The 19774-nt window shown below is 37.3% G+C and overlaps 1 protein-coding gene and 1 long non-coding RNA gene across 2 annotated transcripts in view; one reads left to right on the forward strand and one right to left on the reverse strand.

The window, feature by feature from the left end:
- The window catches only part of LOC133087090 (uncharacterized), a 59750-nt gene that overhangs the window by 15493 nt on the left and 24483 nt on the right, over window positions 1–19774 (reverse strand). The gene's annotated exons all lie outside the window — the stretch shown is intronic.
- Window positions 3621–19217, forward strand: TNFAIP6 (TNF alpha induced protein 6). The gene is made up of 6 exons (XM_061200110.1): window positions 3621–3761; window positions 8458–8595; window positions 10075–10236; window positions 14147–14375; window positions 15191–15231; window positions 18876–19217. The coding sequence occupies exons 1-6, from the start codon at window positions 3668–3670 to the stop codon at window positions 19043–19045; spliced, it is 834 nt and encodes a 277-aa protein (XP_061056093.1). The 5' UTR covers window positions 3621–3667; the 3' UTR covers window positions 19046–19217.

A 19774-nucleotide genomic window follows, 5' to 3' on the forward strand; every position in this document is an offset into this window, starting at 1 on the left:
CTACATAGGCTCTATCCAGCCTACTGGCCCTGTAAAAGTTGGCAGCATTCCATGTGAAGATTAAGTATTTATTGTATGAATGAGTGGAATGCCACATATTTCTTAAACCTTGCTCTATGCCATGCATTAGAATTTCTCTCCAATTGTTTTAAATCGTGCACTAGGGAAGTGAGCTTTATTTCTTTTATTACCTTTATTCATACCATAGTCCATATGGAGCTCTTGGGGTGAGTAGGGCATTCCTGTATTGTAATTTCATGGCCTTACTGGCAGTGTTCTTAAAGATGTCCTCTACTGACATATTTCGTAATCCACTGAGCGCCACACTTCTCTTTCCTTACCTTCTCCTCTCTTTCCTTCACTTTCCAAGATTACAAAATATATGATATAATCAATAAATGATATAATTTATGTTTTAGTTTTCATACTGTATGCCAAAGAATTGCATTTTCCCACAATGTCTTGCTGGGAAATTGAAATCCAGTCTTTTTAAAGTATAATCAGACATGAGATCTCTTAGAACGTGTTTCTCTTTCCTCTCTTCCTTTTTCTCCCCCTCGGTCCACATCCACCTGACACTTCTCCATACCTTTTCCCGGTCAGCTGAGGCTGAGCATGTTGAAAGGATTTTAAATGTCTTCTTCTTCCTCTGACAGATATTTGAAACTCCACCCTAGAGTCTCTTTTTTTTACTTTAAATTTGTGGAATAGTGACATCACTAAACCACTGTGCCAGCTTAGGAGATCTTAAAAGCTTGTTCAGTGCAGTCTTAGCCCAAATCAAGTGTAGACTTGTCCCTACCTTGTCTTTAGGTGTCTAGTAGCTGCTTAGACTTATGCGCATTGGAACACTGTGGGGAAGCAGCTGAAAGGGGAGGTACTTCTGCATAAAAGCAGTCCTGCTGGGTTTTCAGCCAGTGACTGGTGGGTGCAATCAAGAGATTGGGGGCAGGGGGTGTTGGTGGTGACATTTATCCCTGAAGGCAGAGCATTGGACTGGCCAAGTCTTCTGAGCCCTTGAAAGGAATTCTCATCAGTGTATCTTCTCTCAGCTCCTCAGACACATCCTGGGTAGTGTGTACTAGGGGGTGGGCAGCGAGTGCTTATTATCTTGGACAACTTCCAAGGTAAGTTCACAAACAAAACTCCCTCTGCTCTCCTCTCTCCTTCTCCCTCTGGTTCTCCTCTGAATTCCCACCCACACCCACTGCATCTTTTCCATACAAAACCCTCATTCTCCTCTTTTCTTCCACAGTAGAACTGAACACCCCCTCAAAACCAGAGACCACACGATTAGGCACTGTTTTCTCTTTGCTGAATGATAGGGTTTCCAAACATTGTACAGAGGTGGGGGGAATTGCATGGGGAAATGGGAGGGGGAGAAAGAAATCCTCCACCCTAGATTGAGTTAATCCATCAAAGTAATCATTAAATGTTATGTTAAAACAAGTTGAACATTTACACCCTGTTATACTTGGAGCTTTGTTAAAATGCTGATGAACAAAGAAGGGTATCTCTTGTTCGTTATTTGACCTAAGTAAAGATTAATTTCCAACCCTTTCCTGAGAGTAATTTTCGATAAATGAGACCTAGAGGGAACTGAGTACTTTAGAGAGATGCAGAAAGCACATGGGCAGAGAATATGACCAGGAAAAGAATGGGGAAGGCTGTGACGGTTCTGCTGTAGGCTTGCACAAGTAAAGTTATATTTACTTCCTAAACCACGAACTTAAAATACTCATATAGGGCCTCCCTGGTGGCTCAGTGGTTAAGAATCCGCCTGCCACTGCAGGGGACACGGGTTCTAGCCCTGGTCCGGGAAGATCCCACATGCCGCAGAGCAACTAAGTCCATGCGCCACGACTACTGAGCCTGAGCTCTAGAGCCCGCGATCCACAGCTATGAGCCTCTGTGCCACAACTACTGAAGCCCACGCGCCTAGAGCCCGTGCTCCACAACAAGAGAAGCCACTGCAATGAGAAGCCCGCACACCGCAACGAAGAGTAGCCCCTGCTCGCTGCAGTTAGAGAAAGCCCGCACACAGCAACGAAGACCCAACGCAGCCAAAAATAAATAAGTAAATTAATTAATTTAAAAAAATACTCATATAATTCCACTTTCCAGAGAAATATCATGGTTTGTTCCTTCCAACTCTCTATTTATCCTATTCCCGCCGACCATGCCTATCTTCTTCGTAGTCACGCCTACCTGGTCTAGACTAGATCCTCTTTTGCACCAAACTTAAACCCTCTAATTCTGTCAGTGAACTGGGATATAATCCCCTCATCTCTCATCTGCTGTGGGTCCAAAATAGAGAGTTTTGAACCCTAACAGATTTATGCGCATCTCAGTGAGTATCCAGTAAATTCTGCACCCTCACCCTACCCCCCACAACTGCTCGTTCCAGGAGAGATAAGATCAGTCTAAGCCTTTGATGTGCAACACAAAGATGCCTAAGGGATTCAAGGCTAACTTTAGATCAGAGCAAATCCAGATTCCAATATCAATGGCGGAACTAAGAAAGCATGAGAAATGAATATAATGGGAGCAAATGGGAAGCAGTTTGGTAGCAAGAGTAGAGACGCTAAGTAGCGAAGAATGACAAATGAGAAAGAGAAGCCAAAGCTGCCAAAAAAAATGGCTGTCAATCAACAGGAAACGCCACTAGCATCAGAGCAGTGGGGTATTACCAGACAGGTTTCCCAAGGACCCTGCACAAAAGGAGAGGAAAATTTGGGGTATTTCAAGGCATGGTGACTTTTCTATGATAACTGTTACCTATGATTTTGATCATCTTCAAAGTTAGAGTGGTTCGGGGAATCTAAGGCCATATTTTAATTAACTTTATGACTATCTACCCACCCACCTTCCTCCCAAAAAATCAAGGATTTGTGGCCTGGAAAAATTTGTATTATAAGATAGCCCCAAAATGCTGGAATGTCCTAAGTCTCTGAAACTGAACTACTTTTCTGGAAACTGATGTATTTACCTACTGACCACAATAAACCAAGGACTGCAACAGACCCCACCCAGGACAAAAGCAGACAGAGGAGAGGGTAAAGAAATGCTACATCACTGGAGACAGTTTAGAGTTTGCCAGCTGTGTACACTTTTTGTTTCAAACTTTCTATACAGGCTTGGCAATGTTTAAGGAAAACTAAAGTAACATTACCAGGGTCAAGTTCAAGATTAGTGTTTAACCCCAAACCCCATACCGCATAATTGACTTACTCCAAATAAGGTATTCAGGGTTTCTCTTAAAATTCCTACTGGTGTCTTTCTTTTGTTGTTTTGAAACCACTGCTGAATCTGCACCAAGTTAAACAAACTTCCTAAGAGAAAAGTGTCCATGACAGATAGAATAAATGATCCCCTTTCAAAGTAAGTGAATTTTAAAATGTAGATGATCATTCTATATCCTTAGTTTTGGTTGCCAATGCAAATGAGTCAGAGAATTTGCCTCAGACAGTGAGTTAATTGTGTAACTCTACAGAGGAAAATGCTATTGGAGAGTACTTGCTGACCTCACAGCTGAAAAAAAAAAAAAAAAAAAGAAAAACCATTTAAAAGATGTGGAAACCAGATGTTTCAGACACATTTCAGCCTCTGCTCTGGGAATTTATCCTGAGCAGCCCCTAACAGGCTATTCCTTCTCTACAACTGAGATATGGTCATCTTAATTTACTTATTTGTCTTGCTGTGGGAAGAGGCTCACGGATGGGGATTCAAGAATGGAATTTTTCATAACTCCATATGGCTTGGTAAGAAACTTCACTCATGAGCTTCTTGTTGGGAAAGTCGCTTCTCTGAATTCATGGAGAAGTGAATCAAAGCTGTAAATTTTTCTCTTCTGTTCAAGGCTGATGTTTTCAAAGAAAATGCTTGGGAAAGATAGCTACTGGAATGCATATATCATTTTTTAAAAAGTGTTTCTGCCTTCTAAAATTTTAAAATAGCTTTTTATAAAGTGAACTGTTCAGTAGAAAATAGAGGTTAATATTTATATTCCATATGAAAATATGCTTTAAAATTTTCAAAGAAGGTGTGGTGGTATAGTGCAGAATGTTTCCTTAACAAAATAAAACCACCAATATATTATTTTGTTTTCATTTCAATGCATTTCTAGTCAGATTTCATAACAGGTAACCATAAGAGAATTACAACAGGTAAATTGGAATACACAATAATTTTATAATCATTGCTCCATGTACTCTGACCTGTAGTGTATATCATGCTTTTTCCAAACATCTTTTGACTAGTTTGACAAAGCCAGCTTGTAATATAGAAAAACATGAGAAAAGCTTGTATTTCTGGATGCATTCTTACCACTTGATTTCTTTTGTTTGAGCTATCCATTTAAATACTTTTCTACCTCTTTTGTTAGACAGGGCAAGTTTCTTTTGTTGTTTTGTTTTGTTAAATGTAAGGAATGACATAGACCTAACTGTGAATATAAACAACAGACCAAAAAAGGCTAAATACAGAAAACCCAAAATACCCCATATAGTACTCTAAACAATGCTTTAATTCTCATGATACAAATTAATACTGCTTTATGTTCACTGTTGTGTTTAATAGTGAAAAAAATTTGAATTGCTCAAGAAGAAAACTGACAGATCCTTGTATAAAATAGAGAAATAAAGAGAAAGCAAAATTAACCTAGATTTTGATGTTATGCTTGCTAAGCAGCACATAGTTATAGAATATTTTCCCTTTCAGCATGTTTCTCTCTGGTAATAACTGCAGCCATGCGGATTTCATTAGAAAGCTCGATTGCAATGCACAGCCTTGCAGCCTCTTTTTTCAGTTTGAGCCAGTGAACAGCTTTCATGCTGAACAGTGCAATCCATTTGGCCAAGATGGGGTCTGGAATTTACTAGAGGAATGAGCAAGTCTCTTTATTTTCATTGCACACCATCAAACTTGGGAAATATACACCTATTTGTCAGAAATGACAAAGATGATCATAAAGTTAGTAAGAGTTAAACCCACATGGATAAACTGAAATGCTGTCAAATTTGCTAATGATCAAGTAATTTGGAGTTGCTGTTTTTTTTTTTAAGTGATGTTGTATATCACCAAAATATAAACCTAGACAATAGGAGTTCTGTCCTAGAGATAGAGAGGAGCAAACACAAATGTTTGTTAATAGCATACTGCACATTTGAGGCCCGGAGTGATTGCACAGTGCTTCATGCTTCAATGTGAAACAAATTATTGACCAGTCAGCCTAGCATAAATTGTTTACAGTTGGTTAGGCCAATGCAGTAGTAGAAAACTATTTAGGGAGGGAAGAAAGTTGAATCAGAAGGCAGGAATCTGCTAGCAACTATCAAGAACAAGGCACTTTAAACTCTTGGTCTCAGTCCCATACTGGTAAAATGAGAAGTCTGAAGTAGGGGACCCCTAAGGTTTATTTTTAACTCTTGTATCCTCTAATTCCTTAGATAGTAATTTTTTAAAAGACACTTAAGGACAAGAGACTTCAACTAGTTTAAATGGATTATGAAGATCAAAAAATGTACAGATAAGCAATTCTTTTTAGCCATTGTATTGAATCCAAAAAAGGAGAAGGGAAAAGTAACATTATCATGAGCTCCTACTAGGATACAGAAGCTATGCTTATGGGTTTTATGGTTTATATATTCCAAAAAATAGCTGTCATTATTCTCATTTGATAGATGAAGAAACTGAAGCTCAGGCAGTGATTTATACAAGGTCACACAATTGGTCCACTGTAGAACCAGAAACAGAAATCAGAGCCAACATACTATTGTGTCACCACTTACTAAAAGGAAAAGGAAGTTACTGGTTAAATAGATTTTCAATTTCAGTGAATGACAGCTAGAAAAATTAATAAATTATTACTTCCTCTGAAAGGTGAAATTTTTTAGATTAGGACTCATTGTACAAAGGACCATCTTAGTAGTTTAAAATTCTGAATTGGGAAATACTTTAAAATAAATGTGTGCTTAAACCTGTCAAGTACACATGCCAAGTGTACTCAACTTGTTCATAAGGCAAAATAATGGGAAGTTTGGGTCTCTTTCAGGAACAGTGTGGAATATTAATGTTATTTAATAAACTAAAAATTATAGCATAGACAGTTCTGCTATTTAAGTTACTACCTTATTACTAGACAAGTTTAAGAGGTACCAAAAGTTTAAGAAAAACTACCAGGAAGAAAACTTAAAATTATTTTAAAAAATTTTTCTGTTAATTTATTTTTTTCCTGCAAACATCTGTTAAAAGAAAAACTGAAGCATACTTAAATTTTTGAGTTTATCTGAGCAAAAATCCATTTGAATTTGGCAGCATCCAACTAACAGATAGAAAGGAGCTCCGAGGAGTGGTACAAAATGCAAGACTTTCATAGGCAGAAGGGAGCAGGCAGAAGGAAGTTTTACTAGGGGAAAAAGCAGGTTGGTTATGGCAAGGTTACTTTCCTTCAGGGGATGGCAGGGGTCTATCAGGCAGATGACCTAACTGGTGGTGATCAGGAGATTTCTGACTGACTGGTTTAAGATTCCATTTCTGGGTGAGCCGAAACCATACTTAAGTCTTGGTTTGGTGATGTGGGGCTTAGCATAAGGGACTCCATTTGGAGCTTGCTGTCGTGTTTTTAGTACATCATATTTTTATTTCTGGAGTAAAATATCACGGAAATCTTAGTTTGAGAAACCTTGGCAGACAAAATAATTCCTACAAAATTTTTTTTCAAATAAAGATCTTTTAGAGAACAGATACAGTTTTAACACTTTTAAAAAGTAACAATAGGGCTTCCCTGGTGGCGCAGTGGTTGAGAATCTGCCTGCCAATGCAGGGGACACGGGTTCGAGCCCTGGTCTGGGAAGATCCCACATGCCGCGGAGCGACTAGGCCCGTGAGCCACAATTGCTGAGCCTGTGCATCTGGAGCCTGTGCTCCGCAACAAGAGAGGCCGCGATACTGAGAGACCCGCGCACCGCGATGAAGAGTGGCCCCCACTTGCTGCAACTAGAGAAAGCCCTCGCACAGAAACGAAGACCCAACACAGCCATAAATAAATAAATAAAATAAAATAAAATAAAAAAGTAACAATAATCTCCTTCACAATACATTAGTAAGCACTACATGTCTCCTTCTCTACTAGAAGCCTTAGTACCCCTGTACTTCAAAATAGATGTACTTGCATTGCCCACTAGTGCTTGAGTTGCTTGAGAATAGGGCTTGATCCCCAGCACCTATCAAAGTACCTCATGGTATATTCTTAAAACAACCAAATTGGAAACGAGGAAAAGCTTAGTTAATGAGGCTTTACTCTATGAAGGACACTTGGGAAGTAGGTGACTCTCAAAGGGGAAAATGACTGATGTTCCTTGTGTTCTCTGACCTATAAGTATCAGATGCACTAAGGTACTGTGTATTAATGACAGGCTTTTTCCATATAAGGTATAAGAGCAGTATCCCATGGAGTCCAGAAAAATGCCAAGCAGCATCTCCTATTGAACTGTGGCATTGTCAACTTCAGCTTGGGGAAGAGAGTAAAGAACAGTATTTCTAATACTGCTGGATTCATATCTTGCTGCATGCCAAGAAACATACGTTCTCGTTGGAAATGGTCTTGATGGTGGCTGATTGCACAGGTCAGGGGACAAAGACTTAACAATAATCTGACAGTCAACATAGAACTATTAGAGCTATGTTATGATTATTGTCTTGGGAATCTTTTCACATTGTTTCTATGGCAAAATGCACTCCAAACTCAAAACAATCATTTTAAACAGTGATCTAGTGGGAGACAGCTCATGTATGACTTAACACTATCTAAAATACGTTGGGAACAAATGTGAACCGAAAAAGACAAACCAGATAAAGAACTTAGGAACTGGTAGTTAGGTGTGTCCCACTTTTTCTCTGCTGTATTTAAATCTATTTTTCTTTTCTTCAATGTAATATTTGCTTGCTTTGGATTCCTTTAAACTTTTCCTCAGTTTTTGATTTGTTTACTAAATTCTCAATTATATTGCATTAGTCATTTCCCTCAAATGGCTATTTTGGCTTACTTTTCTCCTTCATTGTGAGCCAATTTTCATTGGTTTCTTTTGCCTTCAACTCCTTTTCTTTTCCTATTGCTTACCTTTCTAAGTTTTTAAAACAAAGCCAAAAAAAAAGTCAAAACTCTATCACCTTTGGATAATGCAGAAATACAATGTTGTGTTACAACTTTCTTTCAGGTTTTCAGTTCAAAAAATAATTTAGCCTCAAGTTTCTATCTATGTCCCCCCAAATTCCCCTCATTCATATTTTTTTTCCAAAGCTTTCTAACAATGAAAACTGAGCCACTCAAGGCAGCTGACCCAGGGAACCCTGTGGCAGGAACAATAGCTGATGTAATCTTCCAGCTGAGGCCACAAAATTTCCCTTGTTCCACAAGAATGGATAATAGTGCATTGACAACATTTTGTGAATTCACAGAACAAGCAGCAGGCGTGTACCACAGAGAAGCGCGGTCTGGCAAGTACAAGCTCACCTACGCAGAGGCGAAGGCGGTGTGTGAATATGAAGGTGGCCATCTTGCCACCTACAAGCAGTTAGAGGCAGCCAGAAAAATTGGTAACGGCTTTGACAATAATCTTCTTTTTCATCCTTGGAAAAAAAAATTTCCACCTTTCCTGCAACCCCTTATTAAGACTTTTCTCTCCAACCCTGCTAATAGTTCCTCCGGCTTCTCCTATCTTCTCTGCCTAGAGCTGGTAGACAATTCCTACTACTAGTAACTTAGTTGGGGTCACACCCCATTGGGAGCTGATAAATAAACATCAAAAGAAGATGAAGACATCATTATCTCGATATCATTTAAACTCCTCATTAATTTTAATGCCATTGCTATTCATTTTTAATATCATTCTATCTCTTCTTGACGTCTGTGTGTCATTTTCCTCAGCTGTTAAATGGTGCTACTATGTTGTGTCTTACAAAGAAATTTACTTGGTAGAAGAAATAGTGAATTTAGTGGATTTTTTTTTCAATTATTTTCAATTTTTTCCTTTTCTTTTTTTTACATTAAGTGGGAGAATGCATTTGTACTTTAGGATCAAAAGCCATGAGGAAAAGGAGGATAAGCAAGTTGTAAGGAGGCAGATGAAAGAAACTGGGAAGATGATGTCAGGACACCTGGTGAAAACCCAGTGATTAACAAATGCTGTTTGCTTCTTTATATTAAAAAAACCGGGCTGCTACTGCCTCTCCTGGACTTTCAGGAGAATCCAAAAGGCTACCCCAATTCAGAATTTTCTTCTCCACTGAAGATATCCCTTTGCTGATAGGAACATACCTGGCAAAGCTCATATTATTATTATACATTACCCAAGACAAAAATAAAGGTGTTCTCGAAAATGCCCCAAAGTCTCCCCAGATGATTGCTCAGTCTATACCCTTAGGGCTGTGTGTGACACAGTAAATGGAATGATGTATACAAAGGCCAGAGACATTACTAGCCATGGGGGACTTGTATACAAAGGCCAGAGACATTACTAGCCATGGGGGACTTGTAGTCAAATCGTTCTTGGATGGCATTGGCAAATATTAAAACAGCCTCCAAAGTTGAGTAAGGAAAACAAGGCTGAGGCTTTGTTTGAAATGTATGAGTACTTTTATCCCTATTCAAATTTTTTAAATATTAGTGATATCTTAATTGATCCTGAAGGAGAAATTATCATCTGAAAAAAATTTTTTCAGTATTGATGGTAATTCCAGAAATTAACTCATGGCACTAGCTCGGTCATTTGTGAAAAGAAGCCAGCTCTGAAATTGGATTGTTTTCATATCCATGGTATTATTATTTCCTAGTCCATCTGCTTCTTTTTTTTTCTCCAAGTAAGATGTCATTTTCTAGTAAAAATCAGATGTTACAAGAACTTTTATATATATTCAAACTTTATTTTTTAAGAAAACAGTTCTTCCCCTTTTATATGAACTGGATTTGGGCAGTTAAGACACTGTCCCTGTTGCAAGGGGCCATCTTAGTTGAGATGACCTTCACTCAGCTGAGGGAATAACCAGTTAAGCCATTACCCTTCCATTCTCTTGCAGGATTTCATATCTGTGCTGCTGGGTGGATGGCCAAGGGCAGAGTTGGATACCCCATTGTGAAGCCAGGGCCCAACTGTGGATTTGGAAAAACTGGTATTATTGATTACGGAGTCCGTCTGAACAGAAGTGAAAGATGGGATGCTTATTGCTACAACCCACATGGTTTGTCAAAAACAATAATTTTATACTATATAAAAACAGGTACAGGTTACTAAGAGGTTAGTAAAAAGAAATGACTTCTTCTTCCAGAGAGAGAGCAATTTAGTAACGATAATTATTAATAACAACTACCATTCATAGAATGATTATGCTGTGCCACACACTGACTTATGTCTCTTCATCCACACTGTCACTTTATTGTTATACCCATTTTAGAATTCAGGAAACTAAAGTTCAAGAGCTTAAGTAACTTTCAGACAGCCAGTAATTAGTAGGCAGGTGAGATCAAGACTTAATTCTTTTCTGTGCCAGGGAACTTCCTGATTACAAAGGAAAAAAAAAAAAGATTATAAACTTGTCACAGTTAATTAGCTAAAACTATGAAGTAGTACTACCAAATGTTAACTGTTCAAAATTATCCCTTTAATAGAATGAGAAAAGGAGACAGAATAAACAAAGTTTTTCCCTAATTTCTTTTTGGGCATAAATTCTTAAACCTCCAAACTAAGCAACCCTCACTCTGTGGTTTGTTTTAACAAATATATACTGGATATGCTAGTTATTATTGTAAGTACCTGTTTATTCATATTCTTTTTCCACGGTTGATTGCAGCTAGGAAAACTTTAAAGAGAAAATTAACACATTATAATTACTATAAACAGTAATTCTTGGTCCATGCTGTTGGAGAAAAAAGTAGACTGTTGTCTTGGGATATATTTCCCCCAGGATAATATTACAAAGTGTTACAACATGTTACAAAGTATTTCCCACATATATGATCATAAACATCCTCAGGTGGTGTCCCATTTGGATCTACCTTAGAGAATGTCCATGACAAAGTAGGAGATTACAGTGAAGTTCTAGCATATTATTATAGAATTTATTATTTAATAATATTATTAAATAATAATATTAACCATTGGAGAACAGTTTCTCACATTTGCAACTAACCTATACCTCACAATAATGTATACTCCAAGTAGAAAAGAATTTTTCCTAGAGCTGTCACCTATTCCCACTTGAGACAAAATATGAATAAATGGGGGGGGGGTGGGATGAATTGGGAGATTGGGATTGACATATATACACTAATATGCATAAAATAGATAACTAATAAGAACCTGCTGTATAAAAAAATAAATAAAATTCAAAAAATATGAATAACGTGCATTCATATAGACTATAACTTTCAAATCACTTTGACATACTTTAAGCCTATAGTATACTATATTTAGTCCTATATTTAGTCATTGTTAATAATTCATATACCTTCTTTTCCTCTCTTTCTCTCTTCCTCTCTTCCTTTTTCTTAAATATATTTATACAAGCAACTCTTTTTACTCTTAAGAGTAACTTCTATTTCCAAATATATTATCTGATTCTTTTGCTTGATAAACTTCAGGATCTCTGAGCATCTACTCAATCATTTCCAAAGGTCAAAGTCTAAGGAAGATGTAGAAGTACAAATGGAAAGATTCTTACAGTATTTCATTGCCCTTTTATAAGAATGCCACCTAAACTTACAAATTTTTATAAGCTGCTTTTGTTTCTCATAGAGGCTGAATGCTTTTTACTCTGGGAATATGTGTACAGAATCCTGGGAGACCTGTGCTTACTCAAGTCTCAGCTTACTTTTGGATTCAGTGATACACTGATTATTTAGGATGTGGTCAACCTGAAGGGGACTGGGGGCCACCTGAACTAGCAATGGGAGAACAGTTCATTGAAAAATAATTGGAATGAAAAAAATCATAATGGTATCAGAAAAATAAAGCAATGATTATTAATTAATCAATATCACCAAGTTAGAGTTGATTGAAGCAAGGAAGAAGAGGGTCATTCAGAAGTGTTCAGAAGTCAGCTTGCTCATTCGAGTTCTGAATGTGTGGCATGATGCCGACTGCCTCCTGTATGAATACTTCGTAACCAATTAGCTGTCAGTCCTCAGGGACCCAGCCTGCTTTATAAATCTGTCATTTTCTAAATAAGCAAGAGATGAGGCAATAATTATATGTAACATGAAATATAGAGCTGAATAGATATAGCTAAATATAAAAACAAATTAGTTCAATATTTGAATTTTTTTCCTCATCTAATGATATATACATCAAAGATAGGATGCTATGGGACAGAGAAAATCACTCCCAAAGCGGGCACTGTACATGCTTATGTGCACATATAAACTATGTATTATATAATATTTAATAATACAATAAGAATAGCTTACACTTTGCATAATACTCTTAAGCTATCCTTTATATTTTATCCTCAGAATAGTCCTGTGAGGGAGGTAACAGGAGAGGCATGACTATATTTATTTTACCAATGAAGAAACAGAGGTATAGACTGGACGCAGAGCTCAGACTAGATCCCTGACCCTCTTTTGTCACTTCCTTGCCTTTCTAAGAGCCTATTCTGCCCTGGGGTGATAAGCTTCCTTTACTTCTATGGTGTTAAGGATTCTAACACAATTTTTTATTGTAATAGTTATTTTAAAGGAGAATATTCTTGTAAAAAACTTCTAATTGGGGAATTCTCTGGCGGTCCAGTGGTTAGGACTTGGCGCTTTCACTGCAAAGGGCACAGGTTGGATCCCTGGTCAGGGAACTAAGATACTGCGAGCTGCGTGGCGTAGCCAAAAAAAAAAAAAAAACCCCTCTAATTGATACAATAAAAAATACCTTTGAATGCTATCAAGAGTCACCACTACCATCACCACCACTCAGATGATTTTTGAGTTTCCAGTTTGTATCTTTTTTTCAAGACACTAGACATTTAGGTGATATGGAATTTAACTGGGGCCCTTCCACAGCTTTCTCTCTAGGCATACTGTAAAATCGCTGTTCTGGCAGAGATTGTTTGTTCTTATAGCAGGTTATGGGACAGGACAGAAATCTGTGAAATGGTAAATGACTTGAAAAAACCAACATGGATATCTTCACCAAATCCTCAAATAGTATGAGGATTAAGGTGCTAATTTAAACCAGTAAAAGGAGTATAGAATGATTATAAATTATTCCTTTTAACTGGATTAGAGTGACCTTCAAATTCCCTAAGTGATCTTCATATTCTATAATGATTTTCCAGACAGAATTTATTGGACTCATTATTCTAAGTGTCTGAGTCCCTGAAGACACAGTGGTGACACCACAGAACAAAATCCCTGTCATCTTGATTGGGCTGTTGGTAATATGGGCATATATATTTGTCAAAACACATTTAAGTGTACACATAAGACATGCATCCTATGCTTAAAATGGAAACAGAGCAAAAATGTCAACAGGAGCACAATTATTATTCCTTCTTGCTGTTTTACTTTTTAAAAAACTCACAAGTGGGGACTTCCCTGGTGGCGCAGTGGTTAAGAATCTCCTTGCCAATGCAGGGGACACAGGTTTGAGCCCTGGTCCTCGAAGATCCCACATGCCACGAAGCAATTAAGCCCATGTGCCACAACTACTGAGCCTGTGCTCTAGAGCCCGCGTGCCACAACTACTGAAGCCCACACGTCTAGAGCCCGTGCTCCGCAACGAGAAGCCACCCCAAGGAGAAGCCCACGCACCGCAACAAAGAATAGCCCCCCGCTCGCTGCAACTAGAGAAAGCCCGCGTGCAGCAACGAAGACCCAACGCAGCCAAAAATAAATTAATTAATTTTTAAAAAGTTAGAACAAAAAAAAAATTCACAAGTGGTCTATGTTCATTCTAGAGAATTTAGCAACTATTAATGAAAAAACATTTATTCTTTAGCTACAGTTACACACGATATACTATGGATGCTATATATTAAATCATTTTATTTTTATTTCATAAAAAGTACTAAATAGATGGACACTAAGAAATGAATATCATTTTTAAAGTAGGAATCATTTTTTTAAAATGCTTTCTTATCATTTTTTTTTTTCTCATTTCAGCAAAGGAGTGTGGTGGTGTCTTCACAGATCCAAAGCAAATTTTTAAATCTCCAGGCTTCCCAAATGAGTATGATGATAACCAAATCTGCTACTGGCACATTAGACTCAAGTATGGTCAGCGTATTCACCTGAGTTTTTTGGACTTTGACCTTGAAGATGACCCAGCTTGCTTGGCTGACTATGTTGAAATATATGACAGTTACGATGATGTCCATGGCTTTGTGGGAAGGTATGTATTGTTTCTCCATACAGGAAGCTAATGAACATCCGATATTTTGCATGATGTTTCTTTTATTTCTCTCCAACTGTCCCTACAACATTGATTTTCCAGTTTATCTATTCTCTTGCAACAGAGTTCCTTTTTTTAAAAATTAATTTATTCATTTATTTATTTTTGGCTGAGTTGGGTCTTCATTGCTGCACGTGGGCTTTCTCTAGTTGCGGCGAGCTGGGCTACTCTTCGTTGTGGTGCGCGGGCTTCTTATTGCAGTGGCTTCTCTTTGTTGCGGACCACAGGCTCTAGGCGTGTGGTCTTCAGTAGTTGTGGCTCGCGGGCTCTAGAGCACAGGCTCAGTAGTTGTGGCGCACGGGCTTAGCTGCTCCGCGGCATGTGGGATCTTCCCGGACCAGGGCTCGAACCCGTGTCCCCTGCATTGGCAGGCGGATTCTTAACCACTGCACCACCAGGGAAGTCCCTGGCATTCTGACTTGCTCTATTTTTCCTCCACATCATAAAAAAATTATCACAATACTTCTCCAACTAAAAACAACAAACCTACATTGAGTTGCAATTTCTAAGCAGTCCTTAAGCTGAGATACTTCAAACAATGTTTGAAGGATATTTCAAACAATGTTTTAACCCCTCTTCTCTCTTACAAATTCAAGTAAAAATAAATAAATATAACAATAAAATGTTGTAAAATAATAGAAAAATGAGCCATTACTTAGGGGAAATAAAGTACGTCAATTAACAGTAAGAGCCACTTGCAATAGCTATATAATAATCATTCATGTGACCTCTCTTTTTAAAAAATTCTCTTTCAGATACTGTGGAGATGAGCTTCCAGAAGACATCATTAGTACAGGTAATGGCTCTAAATTGAAGAACAAAACTATGATTTGCTTTCTCAGTATCAGTGAAAATGAAGGACCCAGTAGTTATTACTAAATACTTTTTAAAGTTGAGAGAGCTGAAGACAGATATAGCTTGCTAGCTTGTAAAAGGCAAAGAAGTGCTTATTTATACTTAAAGACTTTTACCAACTCCTTGCACTAAAAATGTGTACTCTCTGGTTATTTGCAGGAAATGCAGTCTGAGATAGTCTTGAATCTGCAAATCCATAAATACTGCTGTAGCTTATAATTCCCATAAAATGCGGTAATAAAAGGTCCAAACTTTTCATTGATAAAGGATTGAAGTAATTTGTAAAGTTGTTAAAAATACCTTCTATCACTGAAAAAATTTTTACATCATATTTATTGCATTTTCACATTAGTACAGCAATCCCCAGAGAGTCTTGTGAAGAACACAGTTCTGTTAGATGTTTTTAATAGATATTACATGAGAAAAGGGCTCTAAGGTCAAGTAAATTTGGGAAATATTGGATTAAACAATGTGAAACAGGTTTCTTTATTAGAAGATGTCAGAGAACTTTTACTATGCTAATTATGCATAGTAAATCTAAAAAGGCTAGCTATAGTAGGCAATGTTTTCCAAGTCTTTTTCCTCTTGCTAATTATTTTGTGTGACTTTGTTCCTTGAAATGTACCCCAAGAAATGTCCCTGTAGCAGCATACATTTATCTCAATAAGCAATACCATTGTTATTGCCTCAAACTGCTACTTTCTAAGAACTTTTACTTTCTTAGATGTCTTCATTTTCCTTTTTATTTTCATCACCAGCACCAGTAATTGGCATTCTTTTTTTGTTTTTAATTTTTTAAAATTAATTTATTAATTTATTTATTTTTGGCTGCATTGGGTCTTCGTTGCTGCACGTGGGCTTTCTCTAGTTGCCGCGAGCTGGGCTACTCTTCGTTGTGGTGCGTGGGCTTCTTATTGCAGTGGCTTCTCTTTGTTGTGGAGCACAGGCTCTAGGCACGCTGGCTTCAGTAGTTGTGGCACGTGGGCTCAGTAGTTGTGGCTTGCGGGCTCTAGAGCACAAGCTCAGTAGTTGTGGCGCATGGGCTTAGCTGCTCCGCAACATGTGGGATCTTCCCGGACCAGGGCCCGAACCTGTGTCCCCTGCATTGGCAGGTGGATTCTTAACCACTGCGCCACCAGGGAAGTCCCTGGCATTCTGACTTGCTCTATTTTTCCTCCACATCATAAAAAAATTATCACAATACTTCTCCAACTAAAAACAACAAACCTACATTGAGTTGCAATTTCTAAGCAGTCCTTAAGCTGAGATACTACTAGCTAAAATCAGTCCCACACCCTAGCTTTGCAGTGCACGCAATTCTCATTTATGAATCATTACAAGAGATGGAAATTCTTGTTCAGTCTTGGAATGATTAATGCTTAAAATTTATTAATTCATTACTCTGTTATAGTCTCCCTAGGAAGAGTAATCTGTTAAACTTTTTATTTATCTCTTATTCTTTACTTGAGAACATATTTTATGTTAACAGAAAACTAAAAGAAGACATTTTATGAGATGTAGGAGGTAGTTGGGGGGTGAGAATCTTATTTTTTTTAAAAAAAACCAAAATGAAACAGAGGGAGAGTCAAAAAGAAGGCTGAAACTTAATATTTTTCTTGTTTTGTTTAAAACAGACAAAACTTACTCCAAATGTAACACCAAATCAGTGTTTTTCTTGCACAACTGCAAGGAACTAAAAAAAGAAAAACCACACAATTTATTATTCAAAGAGAAACAAATCAACAGAAAAGAGCATAGTTAAATAAAAAGCCAAAGATTTAGCAAAACAGCAGGAAGAATACATTGATACAAAGCAATAGAAAAAGAAGATATAAAATATGTTTAAAGTATTATCCTATCAGTCAAGCATAATGCTGTTAACATTTTGATTTAGTTTTCTTCTTAAATATATACTTACTCACCCCTGGATATTTATATTACAAAACAAAAACAGAAAATAAACTAAAAATTACCCATTACTGTACCACTTTAAAAAAAGGTATATAAAGAAAGAATGTGCCCACCCTTCTCATCTCTCCCCACCCAAGAAAGGCATTGGATAACTACGTGGTGACTGTCCTTCCAGATGTCTTCCTGTATAATACAAACATTATATATCAATACATGGAGACCATGGAGCTATTTTCAAGTCAGAGTATAATATTTAGATCATTCTAATTCTTTTTAATGACTACCTAATAGGTACCATAATTTGTCATATACCAATATTTAACATCCTGAAGGTGGTTGGTTTTGATTTTTTTTTCTTTTGCTATTGAACATTTCACTAGACATTTTTAAACCTCTATTTTGTAGTGCTATTTTATTTCTAAAAAGTAAATTTCTAGAAGTGAAATTTTGGGCTCATAGGTGATGTGCACTTAGATGTGGATAGATGTCACCAAATTAGCACTAGCCCTACAGTGCCAATGTGTATTTTAACCAGTTGAGTAATCTGAAAAAAAAAATTTGGGGGGGGCTTCCCCTGGTGGCACAGTGGTTGAGAATCTGCCTGCCAATGCAGGGGACACGGGTTCGAGCCCTGGTCTGGGAGGATCCCACATGCCGCGGAGCAACTAGGCCCGTGAGCCACAACTACTGAGCCTGCGCGTCTGGAGCCTGTGCTCCGCAACAAGAGAGGCCGCGATAGTGAGAGGCCCGCGCACCGCGATGAAGAGTGGCCCCCGCTTGCCACAACTAGAGAAAGCCCTCGCACAGAAACGAAGACCCAACACAGCCAAAAATAAATAAATTAATTAATTAATTTAAAGAAAAGAAATTTTTTTTTTAATTAAAACAACTCTTTCAAGTTTGAGAAAAGTACAGTGGACCACAGCATGAACTCTGAACTCAAACCTGGTTCTGCCACTTATAACCCTGTGGCATTGGGCAAGCTACTCAGGTTTTCTGTGCCTCAATTTCATCTATAAAAATGACTATTTTAATAGTATCCACCTCATAGTGTTGCTTTGGAAAATAAGATGAAAGGCACTTAAAGCTGTGCCTTTCATCTTATATATATATATGGGGTTTTTGTAATGAATTCTGGATTTGTGATCTGGATTAAGAAGGTCATTCCCTCCTGAAAAAGAAAAATATTCCTATATTTATTTTATACAATAACGTTTTTCCTTTTTGTTTTTGGTACATTTTGGTCTTTAATGCAGGTAAAATGTAGTTAGGCACTTTTTGTAAAGGGATCTAGCTTTGTGGGCTTTTTTTTTTTTTAACAAATGCAAGGCTTGTTGCCATCATTTAGTAAATAATCCATCCATATCTTAATGGTTTGAACTGCCTGCCATTCTCCTGTAATTCTATGGATGTTCCTTCTACAAAGAATCCCTTTGAAAACAGAATAGACAAAATTTCCTCTAGGACAGATTGGAGAGCCACTGGAAAAAATATGACAGTCCTGGTGCCAGTTGGCAGTGAAACTACAGACGCTACAGCTTGAGAATCTAGTTCTGAATTCTGGGAGTCTTGTTCATGAATTTTTATATTCTCCTATGAGAATGAGTCTTTGAATTGTCAGCCAAATTGAAGGAGAGTAACATCTTGGTTCTTTTGCATCCTCCTCCTCCCCAGGAAATGTCATGACCCTGAAGTTTCTAAGTGATGCTTCAGTGACAGCAGGAGGTTTCCAAATCAAATATGTTGCAGTGGATCCTCTATCCAAATCCAGTCAAGGAAAGAATACAAGTACTACTTCTCCTGGAAATAAAAACTTTTTAGCTGGAAGATTTAGCCATTTATAAAGCAAAGAAAGACATTCCGTATTTATGTTTCTATCTTTTGGAGCCCCTTTGATCTCACTTTTATATTATTATTATTATTAACATTTATTTATTATTTTTCTAAATGTGAAAGCAATACCTGATAATTTGGGAAAAATTGGAAAATACGGAAAACTTTAAATGAGAGAATAAAATCTCCCATAATACCATTGCATAAAAATAACAAGCATTAACATTCATATATTTTTCTTTTAGTCATTTTTTGATTTGTGGTATATGTATATATGTATCTATATGTATTTGTATTTCAAATTTTGGAATGCTGCTCTATGTACAATTTGATATCTTGGATTTTTTATCATTGAACTTTACGGTGTACACGTTTTCCCCTATCATTGAGTATTCTGCAAAAACATGATTTTGAACATGATTTCATTTACAGTATTCTGTAAACTGTCCATGCTATGATTGTTCCATACTTTATGTAAACCTGTCTCTATTGTGGGAATTATAGGTAGTTTTCATAAATATTGTTTCAATAAACATCCTTGGACATATATGTATTTGTACAGCTCTCTAATTATTTGGGATAGGGTCCTAGAGATTGAATTACTGAGTCAGAGATTAATTAAAATAAAAAAATGTTTTTGAGGGAGATAAGTTGGAGTTTATGACACTAATGGGGTGGGTGGTGGGCTGGATGGCTGGTGGGCTGCACTACTCACTCAGAAGAGAAAGGCATCCTCTAGG

This window comes from Eubalaena glacialis, chromosome 1 (assembly GCF_028564815.1).
Source record: "Eubalaena glacialis isolate mEubGla1 chromosome 1, mEubGla1.1.hap2.+ XY, whole genome shotgun sequence".
Classification (NCBI taxonomy): Eukaryota; Metazoa; Chordata; class Mammalia; order Artiodactyla; family Balaenidae; genus Eubalaena; species Eubalaena glacialis.